Source organism: Hyperolius riggenbachi, chromosome 10 (genome assembly GCF_040937935.1).
Source record: "Hyperolius riggenbachi isolate aHypRig1 chromosome 10, aHypRig1.pri, whole genome shotgun sequence".
Classification (NCBI taxonomy): Eukaryota; Metazoa; Chordata; class Amphibia; order Anura; family Hyperoliidae; genus Hyperolius; species Hyperolius riggenbachi.
In genome coordinates, this window is record NC_090655.1 from 3867147 (window position 1) to 3892492 (window position 25346).

Sequence of the window (25346 nt, forward strand, 5' to 3'; positions counted from 1 at the left end):
GAATTCCCTTGCTCCAGAATAACTCCGCCTCGCATGCAGTAACTGCTCACAGAACAAACTTATCCTATCCCCACACAGAACTGTGACTGTATTCACATCCGTGTGCGGAAGTCAACCATTACCATGGTTCCTGGAACGTTACCTGGATGTGCCGGCTGCCTCCGCCCCTCTCCACCCACACCGTGACATCATTCCCCGCCCACCTTCTCCTCGTCAGACCATCTGCATGAACGGGCCGAGGGAAGGTAGCCAGGGAGTAAACAAAGCCGCCTGTACGAGGTTGTCCAGTGAGGAAGCATGTAGGACATTCCCCGCCCACCTTCTCCTCATCAGACCACTTACATGAACGGACCAGGGGAGGGTAGCCAGGAAGTAAACAAAGCTGCCTGTACGAGGTTGTCCAGTGAGGACGCATGTAGGACATTCCCCCGCCCACCTTCTCCTCGTCAGACCATCTGCATGAACGGGCCAAGGGAAGGTAGCCAGGGAGTAAACAAAGCCGCCTGTACGAGGTTGTCCAGTGAGGACGCATGTAGGACATTCCCCGCCCACCTTCTCCTCATCAGACCACTTACATGAACGGGCCAAGGGAGGGTAGCCAGGGAGTAAACAAAGCCGCCTGTACGAGGTTGTCCAGTGAGAACGCAGGTAGGACATTCCCCCGCCCACCTTCTCCTCATCAGACCATCTGCATGAACGGACCAGGGGAGGGTAGCCAGGAAGTAAACAAAGCTGCCTGTACGAGGTTGTCCAGTGAGGACGCATGTAGGACATTCCCCCGCCCACCTTCTCCTCGTCAGACCATCTGCATGAACGGACCAGGGGAGGGTAGCCAGGAAGTAAACAAAGCTGCCTGTACGAGGTTGTCCAGTGATGACGCATGTAGGACATTCGCCCACCTACCTGTCTCCCTTGAGCTTTGTGGCCTCCTCCTCTCCCTCATCCCCATCCGACGCCGCCTGCTTCAGCGCCTTCTGCTTCTTGTTCTTGGCCTCTGCCTTACGGATGTTGACCAGGACCTTGTGGTAGTCTTCCGGCAACATGCTCTTCACCAGATCAAACCTGACGGCACACCAAACAACGTAAGGCTTACATACAGGAATCTAGCCGTCAGTTTTATGCAAGGTATACTTCTTTCTATTCAGCTTGAAATTAGGGCAATCAATATAATACAAAAGTCATCGACCCAAGTCCAAGCTGCATACAATTTATTTTGAGTACTTTCTTTGCTTGGTAGAGGCAGAAAATATCCCATCAGAAAACTCTCGAGAAACATCTATTGAATCAGGGCTGATCGGTTCACATGCAGAACACAGATCCTCCCACACACACACTGTACACACACACACTGTACACACACACACACACACACACTGTACACACACACACACACTGTACACACACACACACACTGTACACACACACACACTGTACACACACATCACCTCCTCTTACCCGAACTTGCGGATGAATTTGGTGAAGATGTTGCGCAGTTTCATGCGGAAGTGACGTCTCATATCTGGCTGGATGTTTCCGATGGCTTCTATCTACAAGTTCACAGATAAACAGCTTGTTATGCATTAAGACCAAATGAGATTATATATATATATAGGTAGGTGTGTGTGTGTGTCGAAAAACGGCTTGACCGAGTTGAATGAAACATGGTATACAGATCCCTTACTACCTGGGATGATATGTTCTGGGGGTCTCGCGGCCCCCCTGCACACCGGAGCTACAAACAGTAAATCAGATTCCACCCATTCATGTCAATGGAAAAAATGTAAAAGGCTGCCATTCTCACAGTAATCAAGCCAGAGTCCCCACACTTGGCAACTTGGTGACCGCGGTTACAAATCCAGGAAAAGTGGGCGGAACATAAAATAGCCAATCAAATTTCAGCCATTCATTTTAAAATGGGAAAATGTAAACTGCAGCCATTCTTACACTGTTAATCGCAGGGGTCTCAAACTTGCCACACTTGGTCACTGGGTGAATGAGCTTAAGATTCAGGAAAGTGGGTGGAGCCTACAACAGCCAATCAAAATTCACCTATTGATTTTCAAGGGGAATATTTAAACTGCTGCTATTCTTACACTGTTAATGGCAGAGGCTTTGAACTTGCTACAGTCGGACATTGGGTGACTGGGGCCCAAATTCACTAAAGGGGCGGGGCCACATACAGCCAATCAGATTTCCTTGGTAGATAAAATGCTTCCATTCACACATTTCTGATGCCAGGAACCTGAAAGCTCACAAACTTGGTCATTGAGTGACTGTGTGTCAAGGTTACAAAAAGTGGGCGGAGCAAAAACTAATTTCCCTGGGAAAATATAAACTGCAGCTATTCTTACACTGTTAATGGCAGAGTTCTCAAACTTTGCATAGTTGGTCACTGGGTGACAGATTAATATTCAGAAAAGTGGGTGGAGCCTACAAAAACCAATCTAAATTCACCTGTTGATTTTCAAGGGGAATATTAAAATTGCTGCCATTCTTACACTGTTAATGGCAGAGGCCTCAAACTTGATACCGTCATTCAATTTTGATGTCAGGAACTAGAAAGCTCACAAACCTGGTCATTGAGTGACTGTGTGTCAAGGTTACAAAAAGTGGGTGGAGTCAAATACAAATTTCACTGGGAAAATATAAACTGCAGCCCTTCTTACACTGTTAATGGCAGGGATCTCAAACTTTGCACAGTTGTTTACTGGGTGACTGGGATTCATATTCAGAAAAGTGGGTGGAGCCTAAAAAAGCCAATCAAAATTCACCTATTGATTTTCAAGGTGAATATTTACATTGCTACCATTCTTACACTCTTAATGGCAGAAGTCTCAAACCTAATACAGTCAGTCATTGGGTGACTGGGGTCCAAATTCACTAAAGGGGCGGGGCCACAAACAGCCAATCAGATTTGGTAGATTGATTTCAGCCATTCTGTCATTGGCAGGGTTCCCAAATTTGACACAGTTGATCACTGGATGACTGGGATTAATATTCCGGAAAGTGGGTGGAGCCTACAACAGCCAATCAAAATTCACCTATTCACTGGGAGACTGGGGTTTATATTCTGAAAAGGGGGCGAGCCACAAACAGCCAATCACATTTGTTTAATTTCAATGGGAAAATGCAACTTATTGATGCCAAGGACCCCAAAGCTAATAAACTTGGTAATTGAGTGACTGTATTTCAAGGTTACAGTGGGTGGAGCCAAAAACAAGTAACTTCTTAAATGGGAAAATATAAAATGCAGCCATTTTTACACTGTTAATGGCAGGGTTCCCAAACTTGACACAGTTGGTCACTGGGTGACTGGGATTAATATTCAGAAAAGTGCGTGGAACCTACAACAGCCACTCAAAATTCACCTATTGATTTCCAAGGGAATATTGAAACTGCTGCTATTCCTACACTGTTAATGGCAGAGGCCTCAAACCTGCTACAGTCGGTCATTAAGTGACCGGGGTTAAAATTCACTAAAGGGGCGGAGCCAGAAACAGCCATTCAGATTTCTTTGCTGGATAAACTGCTTCCATTCACACCATTTTGATGCCAGAAACCCGAAAGCTCACAAACTTGGTCATTGAGTTACTGTGTGTTAAGGTTACAAAAAGTGTGTGGAGTCAAATACAAATTTAACTGGGAAAATGTAAACTGCAGCCCTTCTTCACTGTTAATGGCAGGGTTCTCAAACTTTGCACAGTTTGTTACTGGGTGACCGGGATTAATGAGGAAAATGGGTGGAGCCTACAACAGCCAATCAAAATTAGCCTGTAGATTTTCAAGGTGTATATTAAAATTGCTGTCATTCTTCCACGGTTAATGGCACAAGCCTCAAACCTGGTACAGTTGGTCAATGGGTCACTGGGGGTTCAAATTCAGACAAGAGGGTGGAGCCACAAACAGCCAATCCGATTTGTTTCATTTCACTAGGAAAATAGAAATTATTGAAGCTAAGGACCCCAAAGCTCACAAACTTGGTCATTGAGTGACTTCGAGTCCATGTTACAAAAAGTTGATGGAGCCAAAAACAAATTTCACTGGGAAAATATAAACTGCAGCCCTTCTTACACTGTTAATGGCAAGGTTCTCAAACTTTGCCCAGATGGTCACTGGGTGACTAAGATTAATATTTAGGGAGGTGGGTGGAGCCTTTAATAGCCAATCAAAATTCACCTGTTGATTTTCAAGGGGAATATTTAAATTGCTGCCATTTTTACACTGTTAATAGCAGATGCCTCAAACCTGCTACAGTTGGTCATTGTGTAACTGGAGTTCAAATGCTGCAGAGGGGCAAAGCCACAAACAGCCAATTGATTTGTTTAATTTCTATGGGAATATACAAATTATTGATGCCAACACCAGCCAAATACAGACCCGGGTCATAATATATATATATCTTTTTTTTTTTCTTTTGATTTTAGTGAATTTTATATAGTAAAGAGAAAACTTTATATAGTAAAGAGAAAACATCTGGCTTGCTTTGTAAACACATGTGAGCACATCATAGATCATATTTCAGCAGCTTCTGCAAAGGGGTGTGGTGTATTTCCCTTCTCAGCCTCCTGTCACACTGAACTGCCCTCAGCCAGTCAGAGAGGAGCAGGAATGTGAGAGGGGAGATAAACTTCCCTCTCCTCTGCAATGTACCAGAATAAAGCCAGGCTGACTGAGAAGATTCATTACAGTAGACACATTTCTGATTATAATGTAATGCTTGCAATGCAGACTGCATGTAGACTATATAATAAACAGAGCAGTGGGTAAATGTAATATGATTTTGTGGCTGACAATCTCTCTAATAACTATGACAGAAATACCAGGAATGTCACTGCTAATGCTCATCATACAGTGATATTTATCTGACACATGAAGGGATTTGAAGAACCTTTTATGAAACCGTGGGAATGTTCTGATGACAAGGTCGTGTTCTAAATCACAAATCCCAGAGAGGGAGACATTTATGCTAATAGAAAAAGATCTGTCAAACCTAATAAAAAAAAGTGGATTGCATTTCTCAGAGGCAGCGACAGCGCTAAGCATGTATGTTTTACAATGACCAATATACAGACGGGGTTGTGGGGGAACTCTGCATCCAGCAAAACAAATACAGTTTTGTTTTTGACAGATATGGATACTTCATATACGGTAGATAAAAAGGGGATTGTGCAAGAACAAAAGAACGCAAAAACATCCCACCGCCAAGACAGGCTGCATATAGTTTCCTAGATTTATTTTTATAGCGCTTTTCTCGCTGGGCACACACGCTGTGACTGTGCGTTCTGCAGTCTGAAAGACTCGGGAGAAGCGGTGGGTTTTAAGCCTTTTCTTACAGCTGTCCAGAGAAGGAGCCTCTTGTACTGATTGTGTAAGTGAGTTCCATGAAGTCGGGGCTGAATGGGAAAAGGCCCGAGCACCAAATGTTAGGTGTATTCTGGGAATAACCAGCTTCATCTGATTGGCAGAGCGGAGGGTGCGTGGAGGGGCATAAAGTTCCAATAGATCCGCACTTATTTGTATGTGCTTGTGTGTGCGTGCTTGCACATATTTAAAGTAAACCAGAGACGAAGCACCCTCATGTATTTTACCATATATATCAGTGGGGACATTAGAGAAAACACCTACCCTGCTGTCTGTTACATTCTGAGCAAAGCCAGACTGAATGCTCAGTGGGAGATGACAACAAGCAGGCTGAGCAGTGAAAACAGGCAGGATGAAAACAGAGAGCATGGTAGGTGTTTTCTCTAATGTCCCCACTGATATATATGGTAACATACATGAGGGTGCTTAGCCTCTGGTTCACTTTAAAATTTTAAATTTTTTCGCCATAGTGCCCCTTTAACTGCAGCAAACAAAAAAATCAGGTTTTTGCAATGATTGCAATGATGATTGTGAACTCTGACTCACAGAAATTGAAAGTACCTCTCATTTATATATAAAAAAAAAAAATCTTCAGTTTACTGGCAGCTTTTTGAAAACAGAAGGAATTTGCAAAAAGTCGCCTTCAAATGAGCAAGAAACAGGCCCTAATGCAACGCCGGGCAAACTAGAGTGGAGTCATCCTTTTATACCCTGACTGGAGTCATCCTTTTATACCCTGACTGGAGTCATCCTTTTATACCCTGAGGCAGCTGCACATCCAGAGCTGCTGCTTTATAGCACAACTAGTAGACCCAAGCCCGTTTAAAAACAGGCTCTAGGTCTTTTTTTTAACCCAGCTGCCAGTCTCTGCGCATGCACGCGTACGCTCGCAACTGCCCGCCCACCAACCTCCCTCCCTGGTCCCTCCAGCTGTACGTTACTCCACACATGCGCAGTAACAAATTACCAGGGACACAGGGACGCTGCTAAAGTACTCGATGCAGTGACACAGGGCTTTTATTAATAGGACTATCCTTTATTGCTTTACAGAGCCTTAAAAGGGAACTCACAGCCGGATCACTGCTGGTCGGTTAAGTGGAAGTCGTGGGGCATTGGTGGAAAAAGACCCCCACCAATTACAGTGACATGAAACTCAAAAATACATTTCTGGTCTAAAATATTAAATGATGCAAAAACAAAAACGGAAAACAGTAAAAGGCTGATATTATGTCAAAGACAGATTCACACTTCGCTGAAGCCAACGGATAACATTGTAGGTTGAGATCGTCTTGTAATTAGCTTCTGAGTGAAGTAGATGTGTTTCAGTATGGACCCTTCCAGTAACCTGGGAACCGTTTATATCTACTTCTCCGATTGAACAACATGAATCTGCCCCGCCCTTCCCCTCCCCCACAGCAGAATAACGAAGTCACAACAATCTAAGTGACGTATTCTGGGCCGGTCACTCACCATCTTCTGCAGGTGTTTGGAAAGGATTTTCAGATCTGTGATGAAGATGATGACTTTGATGAACCCCAGAGCGGCCTTCACAATCTCCCGAGTCCTGGAGGTCAGCAAGAGGCAGACGTTCTCCAGCAGCTGCTCGACCACCTCCACCCCCATGTGATCTGTCGGGAGAAGGAGCGGGAATATAATATGCAGGTTATCGGTACAGCCACCCGACCACCTCCCCCCCCCCCCCCCCCTTTGTGATCTGTCGGGAGAAGGAGTGGGAATATAATATGCAGGTTGCAGGTTACAGCCACCCCCCCCCCCCCTCCCATGTGATCTGTCGGGAGAAAGAGCGGGAATATAATATGCAGGTTACAGGTAAAGCTTCTCAGCCACCTCCACCCCCCCCCCCCCCCCATGTGATCTGTCGGGAGAAAGAGCGGGAATATAATATGCAGGTTACAGGTACAGCTGCTAGACTCTGAAGCCTCTTAAAAATCCTTTTTTTATTAAACCATCCTATGTAATACATTAGTCCTACCTAGATCGCCGCATTCCTGATAGCTGTAAACTATCTAAATCCCCCCTAACTCCCCCTCCCCAGCAAAATCCAAGACTTTCTTGGTGGTGGATTTTGCTGTCCTGTACACTTCCGTGTGAGGCAGAGCTATGAGCTGCAGCCCTGCCTCACACTCATCTGTCAGCGGTGGATCTCCGCCTCTCCCCCACCTTTCTCAGTAAAGGAAGACTGAGAGGGGCGGGGGAGAGGCGGTGATCTAGGATGACAGACGCGCTGAGAGGCAGAGCTATGAGCTGCAGCCCTGCCTCACACTCATCTGTCAGCGGCGGATCTCCGCCTCTCCCCCACCTTTGTCAGTGAAGGCAGACTGAGAGGGGCGGGGGAGAGGCGGTGATCTAGGATGACAGACGCGCTGAGAGGCAGAGCTATGAGCTGCAGCCCTGCCTCACACTCATCTGTCAGCGGCGGATCTCCGCCTCTCCCCCACCTTTGTCAGTGAAGGCAGACTGAGAGGGGCGGGGGAGAGGCGGCGATCTGGGATGATAGACGCGCTGAGAGGCAGGGCTATGAGCTGCAGCCCTAGCTCACACTCATCTGTCAGCGGTGGATCTCCGCCTCTCCCCCACCTTTCTCAGTGAAGGAAGACTGAGAGGGGCGGGGGAGAGGCGGTGATCTAGGATGACAGATGCGCTGAGAGGCAGGGCTATGAGCTGCAGCCCTAGCTCACACTCATCTGTCAGTGGCGGATCTCCGCCTCTCCCCCACCCCTCTCAGTGAAGGAATACTGAGAGGGGCAGGGGACAGGCGGTGATCCGGGCTGACAGACGCGCTGAGAGGCAGAGCTGCGGCTCATGGCTCTGCCTCACACGGAAGCACTGCCCGGATCACCCCCCCCCCCCCCCCCCCCCGGGGATTTAGATAGTTTACAGCTATCAGGAATGCGGCGGTTTAGGTAGGACTAATGTATTACACAGGATGGTTTTATAAAAAAAGGATTTTTAAGAGGCTTCAGAGTCTCTTTAAAGTAGATCTTTAACCCAAAATGTGCTATCTTCACTGACCGCAGTAGTATGTGCCTTAAAGGCCACCATACCTGTATGCTGGGTTAGTGTCCTCCTGCAGTGGCCACCGGTCCCCGTATGCCGCCGGTAATATCTCAGATTTTGAAGTAGGAGCTAATGATTCAAACAGAGGCAGAGCTCTTCCCTCCTTGACCGCCCTGCTGCCGGTAAGCTACTGATAGTAAGTCACTAAGTAGGTGGCAGTAGAGGCGCACTTACCTTTGAACTCGAACAGCAGTCGGGTGAGTGTGAGGACAGCACAGGTGATCATAGTGACAGAACCTGTCAGACCCGCGTACACAACAGCCAGGTAATGTTCCATAGCCTCTGCAAGAAGAGGAAATAACGGGGACATTGATAATATCCAACCATCACCGATATCACACAATATACATATATACATATACATACACACACACACACACACATACAGATACAGATTTACAAGTGTTAATAAATATGCAAGCCCTTAAAGTTTCCCTTAAAGTGGATCCGAGATAAACTTTTACTCATTGCATAATTGTGTTCCTTTCATACAGTTTATAGGGCATTCCTCAAGCCAAATACTTTTTTGTTTTTGTTTTAATACTCTAATTCCCTATAAACTAAACAAGCCTCGTCCACAGCTTTTCAGAGTGCCTTGGCATTTCCAGACAGTAGCAAGGGCTCATGGGAGCTCAGTCTGGGCAGGAGGAGAGGGAGGTATTACTAGCCAGAGATTTCAGAGGCAGGAGGGAGGAGGTGGGATTAGGTTTTCACAGGCTGAGTGCTGGAGATGCAGAGCAGCTTGCCTGTGTGTAATGATCACAAGCAGAACATGGCTGCCCTCTGCCTCGATTCATAAAAGTGCTGTCGGTAAGGTAAACTCGAGCGGGGAAACACCGCTGTCGGTATTTCAGCCTTCAGGGTGGTAATTCATAAAAATGTTGCTAGTTGTGATAGGAGTGCGGAGAGCAGTAGGCTAGCGTTAGGCTGTTGTACGCATGCGGAAACAGGAGAAGCAGGCGGAGTCTCTCCGTGCGGTGTTCTCTCTGCAGCTGCTTGGGAGGTCTGTCCTATTCACTGCACTGTATTCCGCACGCTTCTCACCACATCAGAGGTAGCGGTAATACCCGTCCGCATACCGCTACCTCTAATCTTTATGAATTGACATTTGTTACTTTTGTTATGATAATCACCGCACAAGGCAGTGATTTATCACTCTGCTGGCGAATGTCGGCTTTTCATGCGGAAAAATCCTTTATGAATACAGATTTTGCTGTGTGGTCGGTAAAGTGAGCCGTTTTCAGCATTTCCGCATGCGGGAATGCTTTATGAATCGAGGCCATAGTCCTATTCTGTTGAAGCGGTTTTGAAGCTAGATTTGCTGTGTAAACTATCTAAACTTTAAATAAGATATATAGACAAGTTACTTGTTATAGTTAGTTTTTCATCTCAGATCCGCTTTAAAGGACAGAAGGAAAACGGAGAGAAATACACCCTGTATGTATTTAGAGAGTTTAGTCTTTAATTCCCCCTTATCTGCGTCTAATCACTAGTTGTAATTTGAACTCTCAGCTGCGCCACATGACTGCCATGGCAGAGATGGCATATAAGCTCATTTGAAAGCACAGGATGTTAATGTGTCTGCTTCCGTGAATCAGGAAGTAGAAACTGTGCAGATTAATTTTTGGATTTGGATTTTAGCTGTAACAAAGGATGTTTTTTGTTTTAAGGTTATTATGCTGTAGTGTATCTTTTAGAGCAGAGAGGACATTCTGAGGTCTGGTCCGCTTTAATGAGGACCCAACGGCACAGAGCTGTCCTGTTCTCTCATTGGCTGGCAGGTAAGATAAGAAATAGATAGTAGTAATACAGATGAATATTATGCAATTATTGTGGGCAGCACGGTGGCGTAGTGGTTAGCACTCTCGCCTTGCAGCGATGGGTCCCCGGTTCATATCCCAGCTAGGGCACTATCAGCATGGAGTTTGTATGCTCTCCCAGTGTCTGCCTGGGTTTCCTTCAGGCACCCCAGTTTCCTCCCACATCCCAAAAACATACAGATAAGTTAATTGGTTTACCCCAAAATTGTCCCTAGACTACGATACATACAATACACGATACATACATAGATATAGGACTATGGTAGGGACTAGATTGTGAGCCCCTCCGAGGGACAGTCAGTGACAATATACTCTGTACAGCGCTGCGTAATATGTCGGCGTTATATAAATACTTAAATAATAAAATGCAATTGTGTAACGTATAGATAAGCAGGTGAGCACACAATATTACACATACTTACATACACTTGGCTTATCTGTTATTGCCTGCCTGGGGCGCCACCTAGTGCTGGGCTACAGCAGCTAGGACCGCAGGGGACTAAAAGACCATGTGTTACAATGAGTCTCTCCATAAGGAGGCTGGTAATTAAGTGTGCCGGGGTGAGCGTCATTACCTACGGGGTGTGCTTCTCTGACCCTCGGGACATACATGATCCACCATCTGCCGCATTCTGTAGTTCTCGGTCACATGCTCTCCGCAATGCATGACGGTAGACATAGCCCTTGGGTGAGAGTACAGAGATGTTTTCGCATCTCAAGACTACATCTCCCAGCATGCATTGCGGCACATGCGAGACACTCCTACGGCAGATGTGTCCGGACCCCAGAGAACATGGTGCATCCCATACGGGGTGGGGACCAGAGGAGCAGCATCCTGTAAGTAAGTAATGAGGCTCACCCCAACTCCACAGTTCAGTACCAGCCTCCCTTATGGGAAGGTTCATTGTAAAAAAAAATAAAAAAAAAAATAAAAAAAAAATATGATGCTCAGTGCCCTTTAAGGTGCTGTCAGTGAGGCAAAGATAAGCTCTCCTACACCTCCGGCTAAAAGAATCAGAGGAGGAGCAGTAAGACTTACGGAGAAGTGCTGAACCAGTAAGCACCTGATCAGGTAGGTTTGATGTTTTGTGATGTCTGTATCTGCACACATCTGCACGGAGATCAGAACAGTACAGGACCATCTTACACAGCAGAGACCACCCCTGGCTTGTAAGGCCAGGCCTGGATAAATACTGCCAGACTCCACCCAAAACCAAGAAATCCATTCTGAGCAGAATTACTCCTCACACCTAAAACAGAAATAAGGAATGGGAAGAACTAAGACATGCGTCCCCACCTTTTGTGTCAGGGATGAACCGCAGGAAGGCGTGTCCTATCTCAGCCAATAGCGTGTAAGCATTCTTCCTCGCTCCCACCGACGCTTCTTTGGTGCAAATCATCACCTGCAAATGCCAAAACATTCAAAGATTTTAAATAAACAACAATATGCCTGTATATATATCACCTCTGAATGGTATCTGAAAAGCAGAGCTATCCCCCCCTCAGCCTTTACAGACCTTCACTAGAGCTTTTGGGAGAGGTCGCCTCCCCGAGTCTATATAAGACGCCCACATAGGAGTCACAGGAGTCTTGAGGTTTTTTTCCATGCGAAGAAGAAGCATGGAAAAAAAACTCAAGACTCCTGCGACTCCTACCGCTCTATTACGCTTAAATTCAGATGTGAAAATATTGCCAAGATTCTGGCGGGACGTCTTAATCTCGCAATAGAAAAGCTTGTACACCAGGACCTGACAGGCTTCCCCTCTCACTCAACTAAGTTGAACTTAAGACGATTATTTGTGAATCTGCGCTATGCTCATTCCATTGCCATGCCCCGTATCTTTATGAGGGGGGGGGGGGGGGGGGGGGGGGGGGGAGTAGGATGAGTGGATGCGTGAGTACATGAAAAAATTCACTTTATGCTAACGATGTACTGTTATATCTTGATAACCCGCCCCTTAGTTACAATGTGTACTGACAGTGAGTTTTTCAGGAAACTTTCTGGGTTAAAGGGAACCTAAACTGAGAAGGATATGCATTTTTCCTTGTAAAATAATACCAGTTGCCTGACTCTCCTGCTGATCCTGTGTCTCTAATGCTTTTAGCCACAGCCCCTGAACAAGCATGCAGATCAGGTGCTCTGACTGAAGTCAGACTGGATTAGCTGCATGCTTGTTTCAGGTGTGTGATTCAGCCACTACTGCAGCCAAAAAGATCAGCAGGACTGCCAGGCAACTAGTGTTGTTTAAATGGAAACATCTATATGCCTCTAGGTTTAGGTTCCCTTTAAAATTGAATTGGTCCAAGTCTATGTTGTTTCCAGTTGATCACAACACTCTTACAACAATACCCATTATAAACCTGCTCTTCCTTTGAATATTTAGGTATTACAACAGCTACACAAAACATTTCGTTCATGACTAATAACCTATTGCCTGTTGTCTCCCCTAGAGAAGGTAAACTTAAAACGGACCTGAACTCTGATTGGAGGGAAGGGACGCAGGCGGGGAGCGGTGCTATGGAGGAGGCGGCGGAGCAGCGAGACTGACACTGCAAAAGGTACACACAGTGTGTGTCGCTAGCACGGCGTTTGATTTATGGGGGCGTAGCAGAGCTCGGGGAGGGGGGGGGGGGGAGGAGCTGTATAGCAACAGAAGCTGGGCATTATATGCAGACTCAGCCTCTGTGTGCTGATAACATTCTTAGTACCCACCTCTGGTTCTCTTTAAACAAAAACATTTCATTGTTACAGCTGATAGAAAACCTGCAATAAATCTGGAGTTTGTCTACTTTCTGCTTTCATGGAAGCTGACAGCGTTAACATTCTGTATTTACAAATGTGCTGCTCTGCTGCGGCAGTCAGCTGAATCAGCTAAGGGATCAAATTACAACTTGTGATTAGTCACAGAAGAGGGGGAATCAAACAGGCTTAACTCTCTAAAGGTACACACGCACTACCAGCGGCAACGACGGGTCTGCCAGACCCTCCCACTGGGTGGTCTTTTAGCTGACAGTAGAGTGTGTGTATGCGCTGTCAGCGGACTGATAAGCCCGCTTCTGAACGATCCACTGAGCGGCGGACTGATAAGGCTGAGTACACATTTAGCGTTGACTAAAAGACCGCCCAGCGGGAGGGTCCGGCGGACCCGTCGTTGCCATTGGTAGTGCGTGTGTATGCACAGTACAAAAAAGGTCAAACAGGTAGAGTTTTGTAGAGAAGCTGGCACCAGATGCTGGCTCAGGAAAGCCTGTATGTCACACCTAGTGGAGCTGTGTTCACGAGGAGTCAGTTCAATTAGGCTTTGTAGATGAAGAAAGACGGAGCACCAACTCTGCTCATAGGGTTTATTGTGATAATGCAGGCATTACAGGCATACCAGGGATAGTACAGGCAAAGATACCGGCCTATACATACAAGGTGTATTTCCTTCTGTTTTCCTTCTGTCCAATGCAAGCGTTTACAAGCTGGACCGGATTGCCTTTGGATTTGTTGGGAAGGGATCAAAATTATTATTGCCCCTAAAATGTTGTATATCCTCTATATGCCCCCCTTTTGGATACCAGCTATCGGATTTGATAGGATTCATTCTATGGTGCAGAGTTTTCTGTGGGGAGGCCGTCTTCCTAGACTCTCCTTGGATAATCTCCGTTCTCCTCTACACAAAGGTGGCCTTGTGCCACCGCATTACTAAACGTATCATGTGGCTTCTCAATTAACGTATATTTATAGGTGGCTTCATCATATCAGGGATGACGTATCATCAGATGCTGTGGCGGATATGGCCTCCTCATATGAAGCACTTTGTAATGGGATTTACTGTGGTAGACCTCCTATGGACTCTGGCACAGAACTTCTGAAGGCCTCTGAGAGTTTATCATAAGGTACAACGTGTAGCAGGGGACGTCTGCGCCAATTGACCCCCAGTTCCCCCTAATGGTATAATCCCAACCTGAAAGAATATGCTTCTCTCACTGATGTATCAAACATACTAACCATTTATATTTACAGGATCGTTTTAAAACGTGGTCTCAAATGGCCGTTGAATTTCATCTCCCATCTCGATGCTACCAAAATCGCCATGCTGCTACCTCTCAGTTTGGATGGCAAACAGTTTAATTGGCTTAAATAAACCATTGCAGAAGAATCATTTTGGAGCCTAGATTAGTGTCCAGGTGAGGACTTGTAGGGAATGAGCCGGTTATAGAGTCTCCCTAGCTGGACGGAGTGTAGGAGTCAGTTTGGGATTCCTTCATAGTAACAAGACTTACCTCAGGAATGATGGAGGTGATGAACTCCTCATGGTCGGCGGTGAGGACCTTCACGATATGAATCAGGCATTTCAGACGAGGCTGTGGAAGAGAGACGTCAGGTTTGATGGTCTTTGTACCAAGTGCTGCACAGACTTCTGTAAAGTCCATTAGGCATATAACAGAACAAAGCCAGCGACACGCAAGGCCAACAAACTGCGTTGCCTCATGTGCCAGAGCAAGTGGTATTCAAACATCCATTAGTGAGCAAATAAAGGTAAACAGGTGTGAAAGGCTTTCATGGCATCAAAAGATCAATAACATTCTAGAATCAATAGGCTGCCATTGTGCAGCAATAAAGTTCTTCTAAACTCAGAACTCTGCTGAGAACAAGACCTGAACCCACTGCACCAATGCCTCACACTTACATGTCTGAAGTTCCTCACTGAAGATATTGCTTCATATTATTGATAACTCACTCTGAGGCAGCTGATAAGATCACCTGACTGTTTGACCGTGTGTAAACAAACTCCTGATAGGGGAGCTGCAGAGGCAGGCCTGTTTCACACTGCACATAAAACATTCCGTTTAGCGGAACTAAAGGGAACCCATCAGCACAGATGCAAATGGATCAGACGCAAAGCAATAGGATTCGGTCACACTAGTCCGTTCAATGACTGGAATGCAAGTATTGACCGGAATACAAAAACAAATTAATAAAAAATACTGTGAGGGCTAATAGACTGTGTTTTACCTTGCTCATAAGACTTATTAGTTACACTGAGCAGCAGCTCCACAGACGTTTCACTGAGTACTAATTGCAGATAAGAGCAAACACAGCAGAGAGAGTTTGTCTATGTATAGACTAACCAGCAAGCTCATGGTGACCCAGAACTCATTGGAGTGTGTAAGGGACTACAATGAGTTCTTGGTCACCATAAGCTTGCTGGTTAGTCTGTACCTCTCGGTGTTACAAGCCTTATTCCATAGAGCCAAATTAATCCATGCCATGCACTGAGGTGGATCAAACAATCCGAAACAGTCTGTATGCATGTTGGATTATTAAATCTCTGTACAAATTAACAAGCTGACACATCATTGCAATCCAGCGGTTCTGGAGGTGTGTTTAGCTTCTAAGGGTAACACAGGTTAATTTGCATATATTCAGCAGTGATGCACTGGGAGACATCTCAAGCTCACTCCAACCTGAATTATCACAAATTCTTTCTGTTTAAGAAAGCAAACTTTTGTTTGTCTATGTATTCAGGTGAAATAGTTTTCCTCATATAGTTTGTTGAATGACCCCAATATAAATCATCCATGCAATGGAAGCTCCTGGAATTGCTGTACTCTGATCAAGGGGGACTTGTGATTTTCACACAGATGACCTTACTTGTGACTATGGCAGGTTCACCTCACCCGTTTTGCTGGGGAAGAAGCGCTCTTCAGGGAGCCCAGAAGCGTTTTCTTCAGATCCTCCAGGTTTTTATCCACAAAGTCGGCACAGGTGGGCCTCTCCCCGCCGCAGATCTCCTCCAGTACCCTGTAGGCCTTCTTCTGCAGGCTGTGATTCTTTTCCTGAAAGAAGAGACACCTCTATATTACAGGGCATTCTGCAGAGGGATGTCCTATTACCGCACATACCAGATCAAACAACGTTGTCTCGCTGCTGGCCACAGATGGTCAATGAGATGACAATTATTCAAGCTTACCTGCACATTTAAAGGGAACCCGAACTGAGAGGGATATGGAGGCGGTCTTATTTATTTCCTTGCCTGGCAGTCCTCCTGATCCTTTGTCTCTAATAAATTTAGCCATAGCCCCTGAACAAGCATGCAGCAGATCAGGTACTCTGACTCAGCTGACTCCATTTTACTGGATTAGCCCTGTGCTTGTTCCAGGGTTTTGACTAAAGTTCAAAAGGGCTTCCAGGCAACTGGCATTGTTTATAAGAAAATAAATATGGCAGCCTCCATATCTGCTGTGTGCAGCTTGGAATCAGGCCAATCAAGAATGGCAAGAAGGGCATACAAATCGAAAGTCTCTCTCCATTCGGAACCCAGTAGGACGGACTACAGTGTAATTGTCACTGAAAAAATTATAGACATAAAACCGTTTCCTGGCACAGAACATCTTCTGAGTGCAGGGGATAGATAACAAAATGTCAATAGTTCATAGATCTTAGCTCTGGGACACTTGAAAGACTGTGTGATTGAGCAGAGACAATTTAATATAAAATAAAACAGATATGAAAAAATAAGGAGTAGGAGGATAGATGCAATAGTTTATCAGATCAATTTACTTTCACGTGGGGTTCACTGTAATAATACCCTTTTGCTGAGCATCGGTAGTGGCCATCGGCGTGTCAGCTGGGTTGTAGTTGCAGTGGAGGACCGCATGCCAATATAAAATGTACAGACTGATGCAATGATTTACTATAGCGCAGGATATTTATGGTGTTGCGCTATTGGTTGGTGTGCACATTATCTTCTGAGCAACTTTCATTCTGCGCAAACCGCAATATTATTTACAAATCCCAGTTTATGCATATTTAAGTAATGATCTATTCAATGTAAGAAAAATCCCACAAATTTTGTCTTAACCTTAATGCAGGTAACAAGTACAGCTGCGTGACATGGAGGAGCCATAGCGCTGGCATTGTTGCAGTAGGAAGGCGCAGCTGTGTGAATGAAGTCGTTTCAGATCTCACCTACCTCCAGAAACGGAAGAATCGTCTGATAGACTTTGGTCATTGATGGTTCATCTGCGTACGGAGCCATGGCGACAATGAGGTCCAGCACTGAGAGCCTGCGGGGAGGACGACAGCCGTTACCAGCAGAACTACAAATACACCAGGAAGCTCCTCCCAGCAGAACTACAGACGCCAGGAGGCTCCTCCCAGCAGAACTACAGATGCCAGGAGGGTTCTCACAGCAGAACTACAGACGCCAGGAGGCTCCTCCCAGCAGAACTACAGTGGCAACAGGAAGCTTATACTAGCAGAACTATAAACACCCAGAGGCTCCTCCTAGCCGAGCTAGAGACACCAGGAAGCTCCTCCCAGCAGAACTACAGACACCTGGAGGCTCCTCCTAAACGAGCTAGAGACACCAGGAGGCTCCTACCAACCAGCAGAACTAAAGACACCAAATCTAGGAATGTTGGGTAAAGAACACACAGGAGAGGCGTGCAGGACTGGCAGCAGCTATTGGGTTCTGATTCTATTGACAGCTCACCTCATGGCCTCTGTGACATCCACCTCCATCAGCTTCATGTTGGCCTTTTCCAAGAATCCGCCGACCAGCTGGAAACATGAACAGAGAGTTACTGACAGCAGAAGGACAGTCTGTATCACACACATAACATGCAGAATAGCCGGAGAGAAATCAGGTGTCAGCCAATCACCAACAGCGTACGCAGGAAATGCTAAAATTAATAAATGCAACCAATCTCCACCTTCATTCACCACCACAGGAAAGCAGGTGAGGTGAGGCCCAGAGCCGGACTAGCGATGAGCAAAAATCTCTCCTCACCTGCTAATTTTGCTCATCACTAGGCAGAACAGGCGCGCTCAGGAGAATCCATTCCGCAAGTGAATAAAATGTTAGATTATTATAATAATACTCACCTGTGGCTCTGTGATGGTCAGATAGGAACGCACCGTATCCAGCACAGGAAACTTGTGAGCAGCGCCCTCTCCTGGCGCGGGAGGCTGAGTGTACACATTGAACAGTATTGGCAGGAAGTTCTTGGCAAACCGGCTCACTTCAGCTTTATCAGCCTCTGCAGGAAAACAAGAGTATTAAGTGACAGAGGCACCGGACGTGGCGGGAAAAAGGATACAGTAGATGCTGAATGTGGTGGAGTACAGGAGGCACCGGGCATGGTGGGGTAAGGAAGCGCCAAGTGTAACAGGGTACCGGAAGTACTGGGGGTAAAGGGGTAAGGAAACACTAGATGTGGCATAGTACAGAAGGCACTAGGCATGGTGGGGTACAGGAAGAGCAGGATGTGGTGGCGTACAGGAAGCGCTGGGTATGGCAGGGTACAGGAAGCAGTGGGTGTGGCAGTGTACAGAAAGCAGTGGGTGTGGCAGTGTACAGGAAGCAGTGGGTGTGGCAGTGTACAGGAAGCAGTGGGTGTGGCAGTGTACAGGAAGCAGTGGGTGTGGCAGTGTACAGGAAGCACTGGGTGTGGCAGTGTACAGGAAGCACTGGGTGTGGCAGTGTACAGGAAGCACTGGGTGTGGCAGTGTACAGGAAGCACTGGGTGTGGCAGTGTACAGGAAGCACTGGGTGTGGCAGTGTACAGGAAGCACTGGGTGTGGCAGTGTACAGGAAGCACTGGGTGTGGCAGTGTACAGGAAGCACTGGGTGTGGCAGTGTACAGGAAGCACTGGGTGTGGCAGTGTACAGGAAGCACTGGGTGTGGCAGTGTACAGGAAGCACTGGGTGTGGCAGTGTACAGGAAGCACTGGGTGTGGCAGTGTACAGGAAGCACTGGGTGTGGCAGTGTACAGGAAGCACTGGGTGTGGCAGTGTACAGGAAGCACTGGGTGTGGCAGTGTACAGGAAGCACTGGGTGTGGCAGTGTACAGGAAGCACTGGGTGTGGCAGTGTACAGGAAGCACTGGGTGTGGCGGTGTACAGGAAGCACTGGGTGTGGCGGTGTACAGGAAGCACTGGGTGTGGCAGTGTACAGGAAGCACTGGGTGTGGCGGTGTACAGGAAGCACTGGGTGTGGCGGTGTACAGGAAGCACTGGGTGTGGCGGTGTACAGGAAGCACTGGGTGTGGCGGTGTACAGGAAGCACTGGGTGTGGCGGTGTACAGGAAGCACTGGGTGTGGCGGTGTACAGGAAGCACTGGGTGTGGCGGTGTACAGGAAGCACTGGGTGTGGTAGAGCACAGGAAGTGCTGGGTATGGCAGGGTACAAGCGCTGGGTGTGGCGGTGTACAGGGAGCGCTGAGGATGGAGGCGTACAGAAGGCACTGGGCATAGTAGGGTACAGGAGGCATAAGGCATGGTGAGATACAGGAGGTGCTGAGCGTGGCGGGGTACAGGAAGTGCTGGGCGTGGTGGGGTACAAGAAGAGCCAGATGTGGCGGAGTACAGGAAGCGCTGGGTGTGGCGGTGTACAGGAAGTGCTGGGGATTGAGGTGTACAGGAGGCACTGGGCATGGTGGGATACCGGAGGTACTGGGCGTGGCAGGGTACAGGAAGCGTTGGGCACGGTAAGGAAGGTGTGTGTACGGCACCCTTCACACTAGATGAAGTAATTCAGATTCATGATCTGCAGGGAGACGCTCTGATGCTGAAAATTACATGAGCGACGTATAACGCACTGACAACGGAATATACATAACATACAGAAGATAAGGGGCTCAGCTGGGAGGGCCTACCTGAGTCACACCCCTTACTGATGAGCGTCCGCAGCGCCTGGCACACGGTGAGCCGCAGGTCCGGCCTCTCACTGATCACCGTTCCCAGGGTGCGGGCGATTCCCTTGAAGGAAACTGTCAGGTCTGTGGGCTTCGTACAGAATCCAGGTAACATCGTCCAGATCTGGAGATAAACGACATCGGAGATTATTTCTATATATCTGTTACCAACATGATTCCTCTGCACCCCCCTCTGCGTCCAGCGACCACCTAGATATCTAATGAAGGGGAGATCCACAGAAAGTCACATCTGTCTCGCTATACCACAGAGTATGGATGGTAGAGCAAGAAGATGCCTCTTCTCCCCACAGGACGGGCTGAAGAAGAGTATATACCATGTATGCTCTTGAAGCCAACCCTTCAATCTGCCAAAGTGTAGCAGAACGGTGAGCTACCGATATGAAAATGCCCCAAAATGTCCTAAGACCCCTCCATGCATGCAGACTGTACGATGGAGGAATACACAGGTGTTTGCATTTCCCTCTCTGTTCTATGAAGCACCTTCTGATATTATGCAAAGGCTTCCAGTCAGTAACTTTGGTCATGTGACTGACTGGGGAGGGGCTATGGAGGAGGTATTGCAGTAAGACGTTGAGTGGTGCAGCTAATAGTAAAGGTAAGTAAAATGTAAATACCAATATTGTACTATGCAGTTACCCGGCATCCATTCTAACCATAACCCTTCACTAACACCTTAACCCATAACTTCCCAAAAATCAGACCCTCTACCTAATCCTCCCTCCACCCCCCAGTGAGTGCCTAATACTGGATACACACCATGAGTTTCCGCGTCGCACGTGGCCGTCGATACGCGTCGATTCGATTATTTCCGAACATTTCCGAACAAATTTCGATGATTTTTAGGTCGAATGCCATGTAAAGTATGGCAAATCGACCTAACGATCCATCGAAGCTTGAATCGGACATGTCGGAAATAATCGAATCGACGCGTTTCGACGGCCGCATCGAACGCGGAAACGCATGGTGTGTATCCAGCATAACACTAACCTAACAATCCAGCACCCAAACGACCAATAGTTGTAGCTGATCGTCCACACCCATGATATACTATCTGTCACCCACATGACCACCCAAGGAAAATACATATTATGCAGCTTTAAATGCATTTGATTAACATATCTGCAGCGTCAAATGACAAATATATAACATTGCGGTCTTTCCTTCTTTCGTTAATTTCTATCTTTTGATTTTCTTTTAGGTCATAGACTCAAAATTACTGCTGAAATGATTAATAATCAGTTTTTGTATCTTGCTTAAAGTGTAATGATGTGAAATTATTCTCGTTTATTCCCAGGCTGAGAATGACCTAACCAATAGCTGAAATATTTAGGCAAGCACATTAGCTAATACTTGGCAGAGGTCTCCTAGCAGGACTCATAGGTTAGAAAGAGAAAGTGAAAGCAGATTGCATTCCAGAAATTATTTCTGATGATGTAACTTCCTGTGACATACGCGTATGTTAATTAGCAGGAGTTAGTTTCATTTTCTGTTTCACACTATAAGATATAGGTAATAAGACAGAATAGAATGCTGCTGCTCTGCTACGTTATACGCTCTTAGGAACTGGTATGTATCTCGTGCAATATTTTTTGGTGGACATTCTAATATGTTAGCAGATATTTTAGCAATAGGCATCTTAATCATATCCTTTTTATAAGTAATTTTTGTATATTCTCTGTACATTATATTTAGTGATAATTCTCGTCTGCGTGTTCTAATTATTTCAATCTTGGATATACTGAAAAAAATCTATATGCAAGCTTTCAGTGGCTTAAAGAGTAACTGTCAGGCTGCAGAAGCTAATTTAAACCTCTATTCTCCTGTGTTAAACAGTTTAGAAGCAAGCCCAAAAGCAATTAGTGAAGATAAAAATCTCAGTTACCTTTGATGTGTGCTTATCAGCAAGTCTGTTATTCTTAAGAAGACGCAAGCCGCATTCCATACTGCAAAGCATTCTGGGGCTCTCCCCTCGGCTGCTAATGAGACGTTACAGCAGCTTGTAATCGTGGAGCACTAATAAATCTCGGGCAGAGTACACTGCAGGAGTCAGCTATTGTTCCTAGCCACATGGCTCATTAATATTCACTGCACACTGTGTTGTTCAAGTAAGAGCTTATCTGTGATCAGGAAGCAGGCAGGACATGACGACACATTTGACAGAAAAACATGGAGCCTGCCATGAGCTGTCAGGAGCATCTATCTCTGCATATACTATATACAAATTCTGTGAAATCCAAACGTGGACAGTGAAATGCATATGTAATGTAAGTACAGCCAATCTTTAGCTACTGATATATGTGTTTATTTTCTCTGAGACCTTATACCTAACAGCTCCTCTTTAAAGGGAACCAGAGATGAACGATTCACACAAAATAAACAGTTGATAGCTTGTAAAGAATAAATGCCCTACCTGATAATTGCCGCTCTGGTGTGCCTTTTTGAGTGTTTTTTTATCCATTATTGCTCCAGGAAAAATCAAATATGGCCGCCGGCTCATATCCCTTCTGCTTCCGGGTTATGAGTTGTTCTGGATGTGCTGTCTAGCCTCTATGGGACTATAGACAAGCAGGGCTGCTGCAGCCTTTCATCTGTCTGCTTTCAACTTTATTATTCTGGTATGCTGTGTGGCTGCCTGTAGGAAGTGTCTCTCATAGAAATGAAACTGCATACAGTAGATAATGAATGGCTGCACAGTGCACACAGATACACTTGTCTGTTTCAGAGCTTCTTTCTAGGCAGCAGCAGCCCCTCCCATGTCAACAGCTCTGAGTAGGAAATCTGAGCCAGGAGGGGGCAGGCTTGGGCTTGAAAAGACTCCACAGAAGAGTGACTCAGCTATAATGATTCCAGGTCAAACCTAGACTGAATCAGTCGGTGGATTCTTATCACAGCTGATAACAGATAGATTAGACTGAGAAGAATAAAACTAAAAGCAGGATAGGTGTTTACTGTCATGTTCCCACTGATAAATGTAATAAAATACATGAGGGTGCTTTGTCTCTGGTTCTCTTTAACACCCATTGATATTAACAGTTGGAAGCTGTAACGCTAAATTATGAGTTGCACTTCTTAGCTGTTAGTAATCTTTTATAAAGTATAGGAGCTGGCAAAACTACTACTTCCTAACTAACGGACTACATCCCCTTTCTATGTCATGAGTAACACTACCCTGATTGTGAGATTTCGAATATATCTTTTATTTTCAGCAGATTTCATGCAGACGAGCCACACATGGAAACACACACTAATAACATAGGGAAAAATGAAAACCCTTGCCACAGAGGCTTACAATCTAGAGCCATGAGCTGTAGAGTTTGCTTTACCTGCCACTGCAGAGTCTCGTAGATCTTGGACTCGAGGTTCCTCCCCTCCTGAGCAAGTTCCGTAGCTGACAACATATAAACGTAGATGTTAGAATTGCGCACATTCGTCTTTGTGGCACATTTCATGCACTGCGAGGAGAAACGCTTTGTAAACAGCGGATAGAGAGAAGCTGTGCGTAGAGAGCCCACTGACTCTCAGGAACAACTAATCTTTGTTATATTACCCATTAATCATCCTCTACACTCATCCAATATCCTTGGGCTCAGTGTTCAGGGAGAAAACATGTTGCCCATACATAAGCTGTGTCACATTACTGGAAGGCAGACAGCAGAACCTCCTAATTCAGTACTCTGCAATCAGTTATTTTACTTTAGTATCTAATACCAACACTGTACCTAAAATACAGACGCCATATGGAAGATTCAACCAGTGTCCCATAACAAGGTAATAATGGTGATGTAGAAAATTACAGCAGAACTAATTTATGAGCTAACACTTGTAAGGAGCAGGGCTGAGGAGTCGGAGTAATTCTGGGTACCTGGAGTCAGAGCCAGGACAAGGCCCTTCACCCCCCAAGGCTGAGACACCAAAGTGCGCCCCTCCATCCCTCCCACCCCAGCCGTCACACACTTATTGCTATTACACTAAGAGGCGCCCTAACCCCCCCACCCCCTTAATCTCTAGTTCTCTGGCTTGCAGTCGCTGTCATAGATCCCCTTTTCGTATTTCTCCCTGCTTCAAACACAATAGGGGAATGATAGCTGAGTGAGTTGTGTGCCCCCTCCTACACTGCGTCCTGAGGCTGGAACCTCTCTTGCCTCTGCCTCTGCCCGGCCTGGAGTCAGTGGTTTCATTAACTGAGGAGTCGAATGATTTTGTAGCAACTGCACAGCCCTGGTAAGGAGTTTTTCCCCCAGAGGACACAGCCCACCTAAGCAGCTACAAAGAGCAATGGGCTGCTCTTATCTAAACATTAGTCAAGTCTCTATCCCCGGCACAGTCGGATACCTGAGTCTGGGGCCAATTTATTTTGAGAGTGTGAAGCCAGTTAACCTTCAGTCGTGTTTTTGGAATGCATGAAACAGTGCCTGAAGGAAACCCATGCAGGCAAAGGGAGAACAAGTCCATGCAGATAGTACACAAGCAACAATCCAGACCAAGGAACTGATCCAAACACCAGTAACTGGTGAGTGCTGAACAGAAGCATCGGATGCCAAACACAGCAGAACTAATTTCAAGGAAACATCTCTGAAGAGGTTCTGCTTCACTGTCACAGGACTAGTAGGAGACTCTGGTGTCCTGGAATCTATTCCACACAGTAACAGTGTGTGCGCGTCTGTGTGAGAGATTGAGAGATTGAGAGAGAGAGAAAGTGAGTGTGTGTGTGTGTGTGAGAAAGAAAGAGAGTGAGAGAGAGTGTGAGTGAGAGAGAGTGTGAGTGAGAGAGTGTGTGTGTACGTGAGAGAGTGAGTGTGAAAAAGAGAGTGAGAGAGAAAGAGAGAGAAAGAGAGGCATCACAGATGAGGCTCACCTCGCTTCTTCACAGCGGTTGCCAGCGGAAGGAAATATCTGGTGAAAAATCCCAACTCCGTGTTCTTCACATGATCGCGGATGACAGGAACCAACCAGCTGCGGGGGAAGTCACACGTCTCCCTGACAGAAGAGGGACAGTCAGATGTTAGTACCATTTCCTGTTATAGCATACACGCGGGATTCACTCTGCCAGATCCATTAACCCGATTACCGTTCCAACATGTCCCCAATCACCTCTCCAAAAGCCAGAACATCAACTGTGGTGAGATTAAATCATAATCGCAAGACATGAGCAACAAAATATCCCCCCTTAAAGGGGACCTGAAAAGATTATATACAGTGGAGGAAATAATTATTTGACCCCCTCACTGATTTTGGAAGTTTGTCCAATGACAAAGAAATGAAAAGTCTCAGAACAGTATCATTTCAATGGTAGGTTTATTTTAACAGTGGCAGATAGCACATCAAAAGGAAAATCGAAAAAATAACCTTAAATAAAAGATAGCAACTGATTTGCATTT

The 25346-nt window shown here is 46.1% G+C and overlaps 1 protein-coding gene across 1 annotated transcript in view; it reads right to left on the reverse strand.

Annotated features, from left to right (window-relative positions):
• Window positions 1–25346, reverse strand: part of RRP12 (ribosomal RNA processing 12 homolog) — an 86236-nt gene that overhangs the window by 20800 nt on the left and 40090 nt on the right. Inside the window, exons 15-27 of the mRNA XM_068258137.1 lie at window positions 24824–24945; window positions 23292–23356; window positions 19909–20071; window positions 18136–18290; window positions 17744–17811; window positions 17222–17315; window positions 15927–16085; window positions 14529–14609; window positions 11557–11662; window positions 8614–8721; window positions 6832–6989; window positions 1456–1547; window positions 904–1062 (exon numbers count right to left, since the gene is read on the reverse strand). Of these exons, the coding sequence (XP_068114238.1) occupies window positions 904–1062; window positions 1456–1547; window positions 6832–6989; window positions 8614–8721; window positions 11557–11662; window positions 14529–14609; window positions 15927–16085; window positions 17222–17315; window positions 17744–17811; window positions 18136–18290; window positions 19909–20071; window positions 23292–23356; window positions 24824–24945 (1530 nt within the window). The remainder of the gene's footprint in view (window positions 1–903; window positions 1063–1455; window positions 1548–6831; window positions 6990–8613; window positions 8722–11556; window positions 11663–14528; window positions 14610–15926; window positions 16086–17221; window positions 17316–17743; window positions 17812–18135; window positions 18291–19908; window positions 20072–23291; window positions 23357–24823; window positions 24946–25346) is intronic.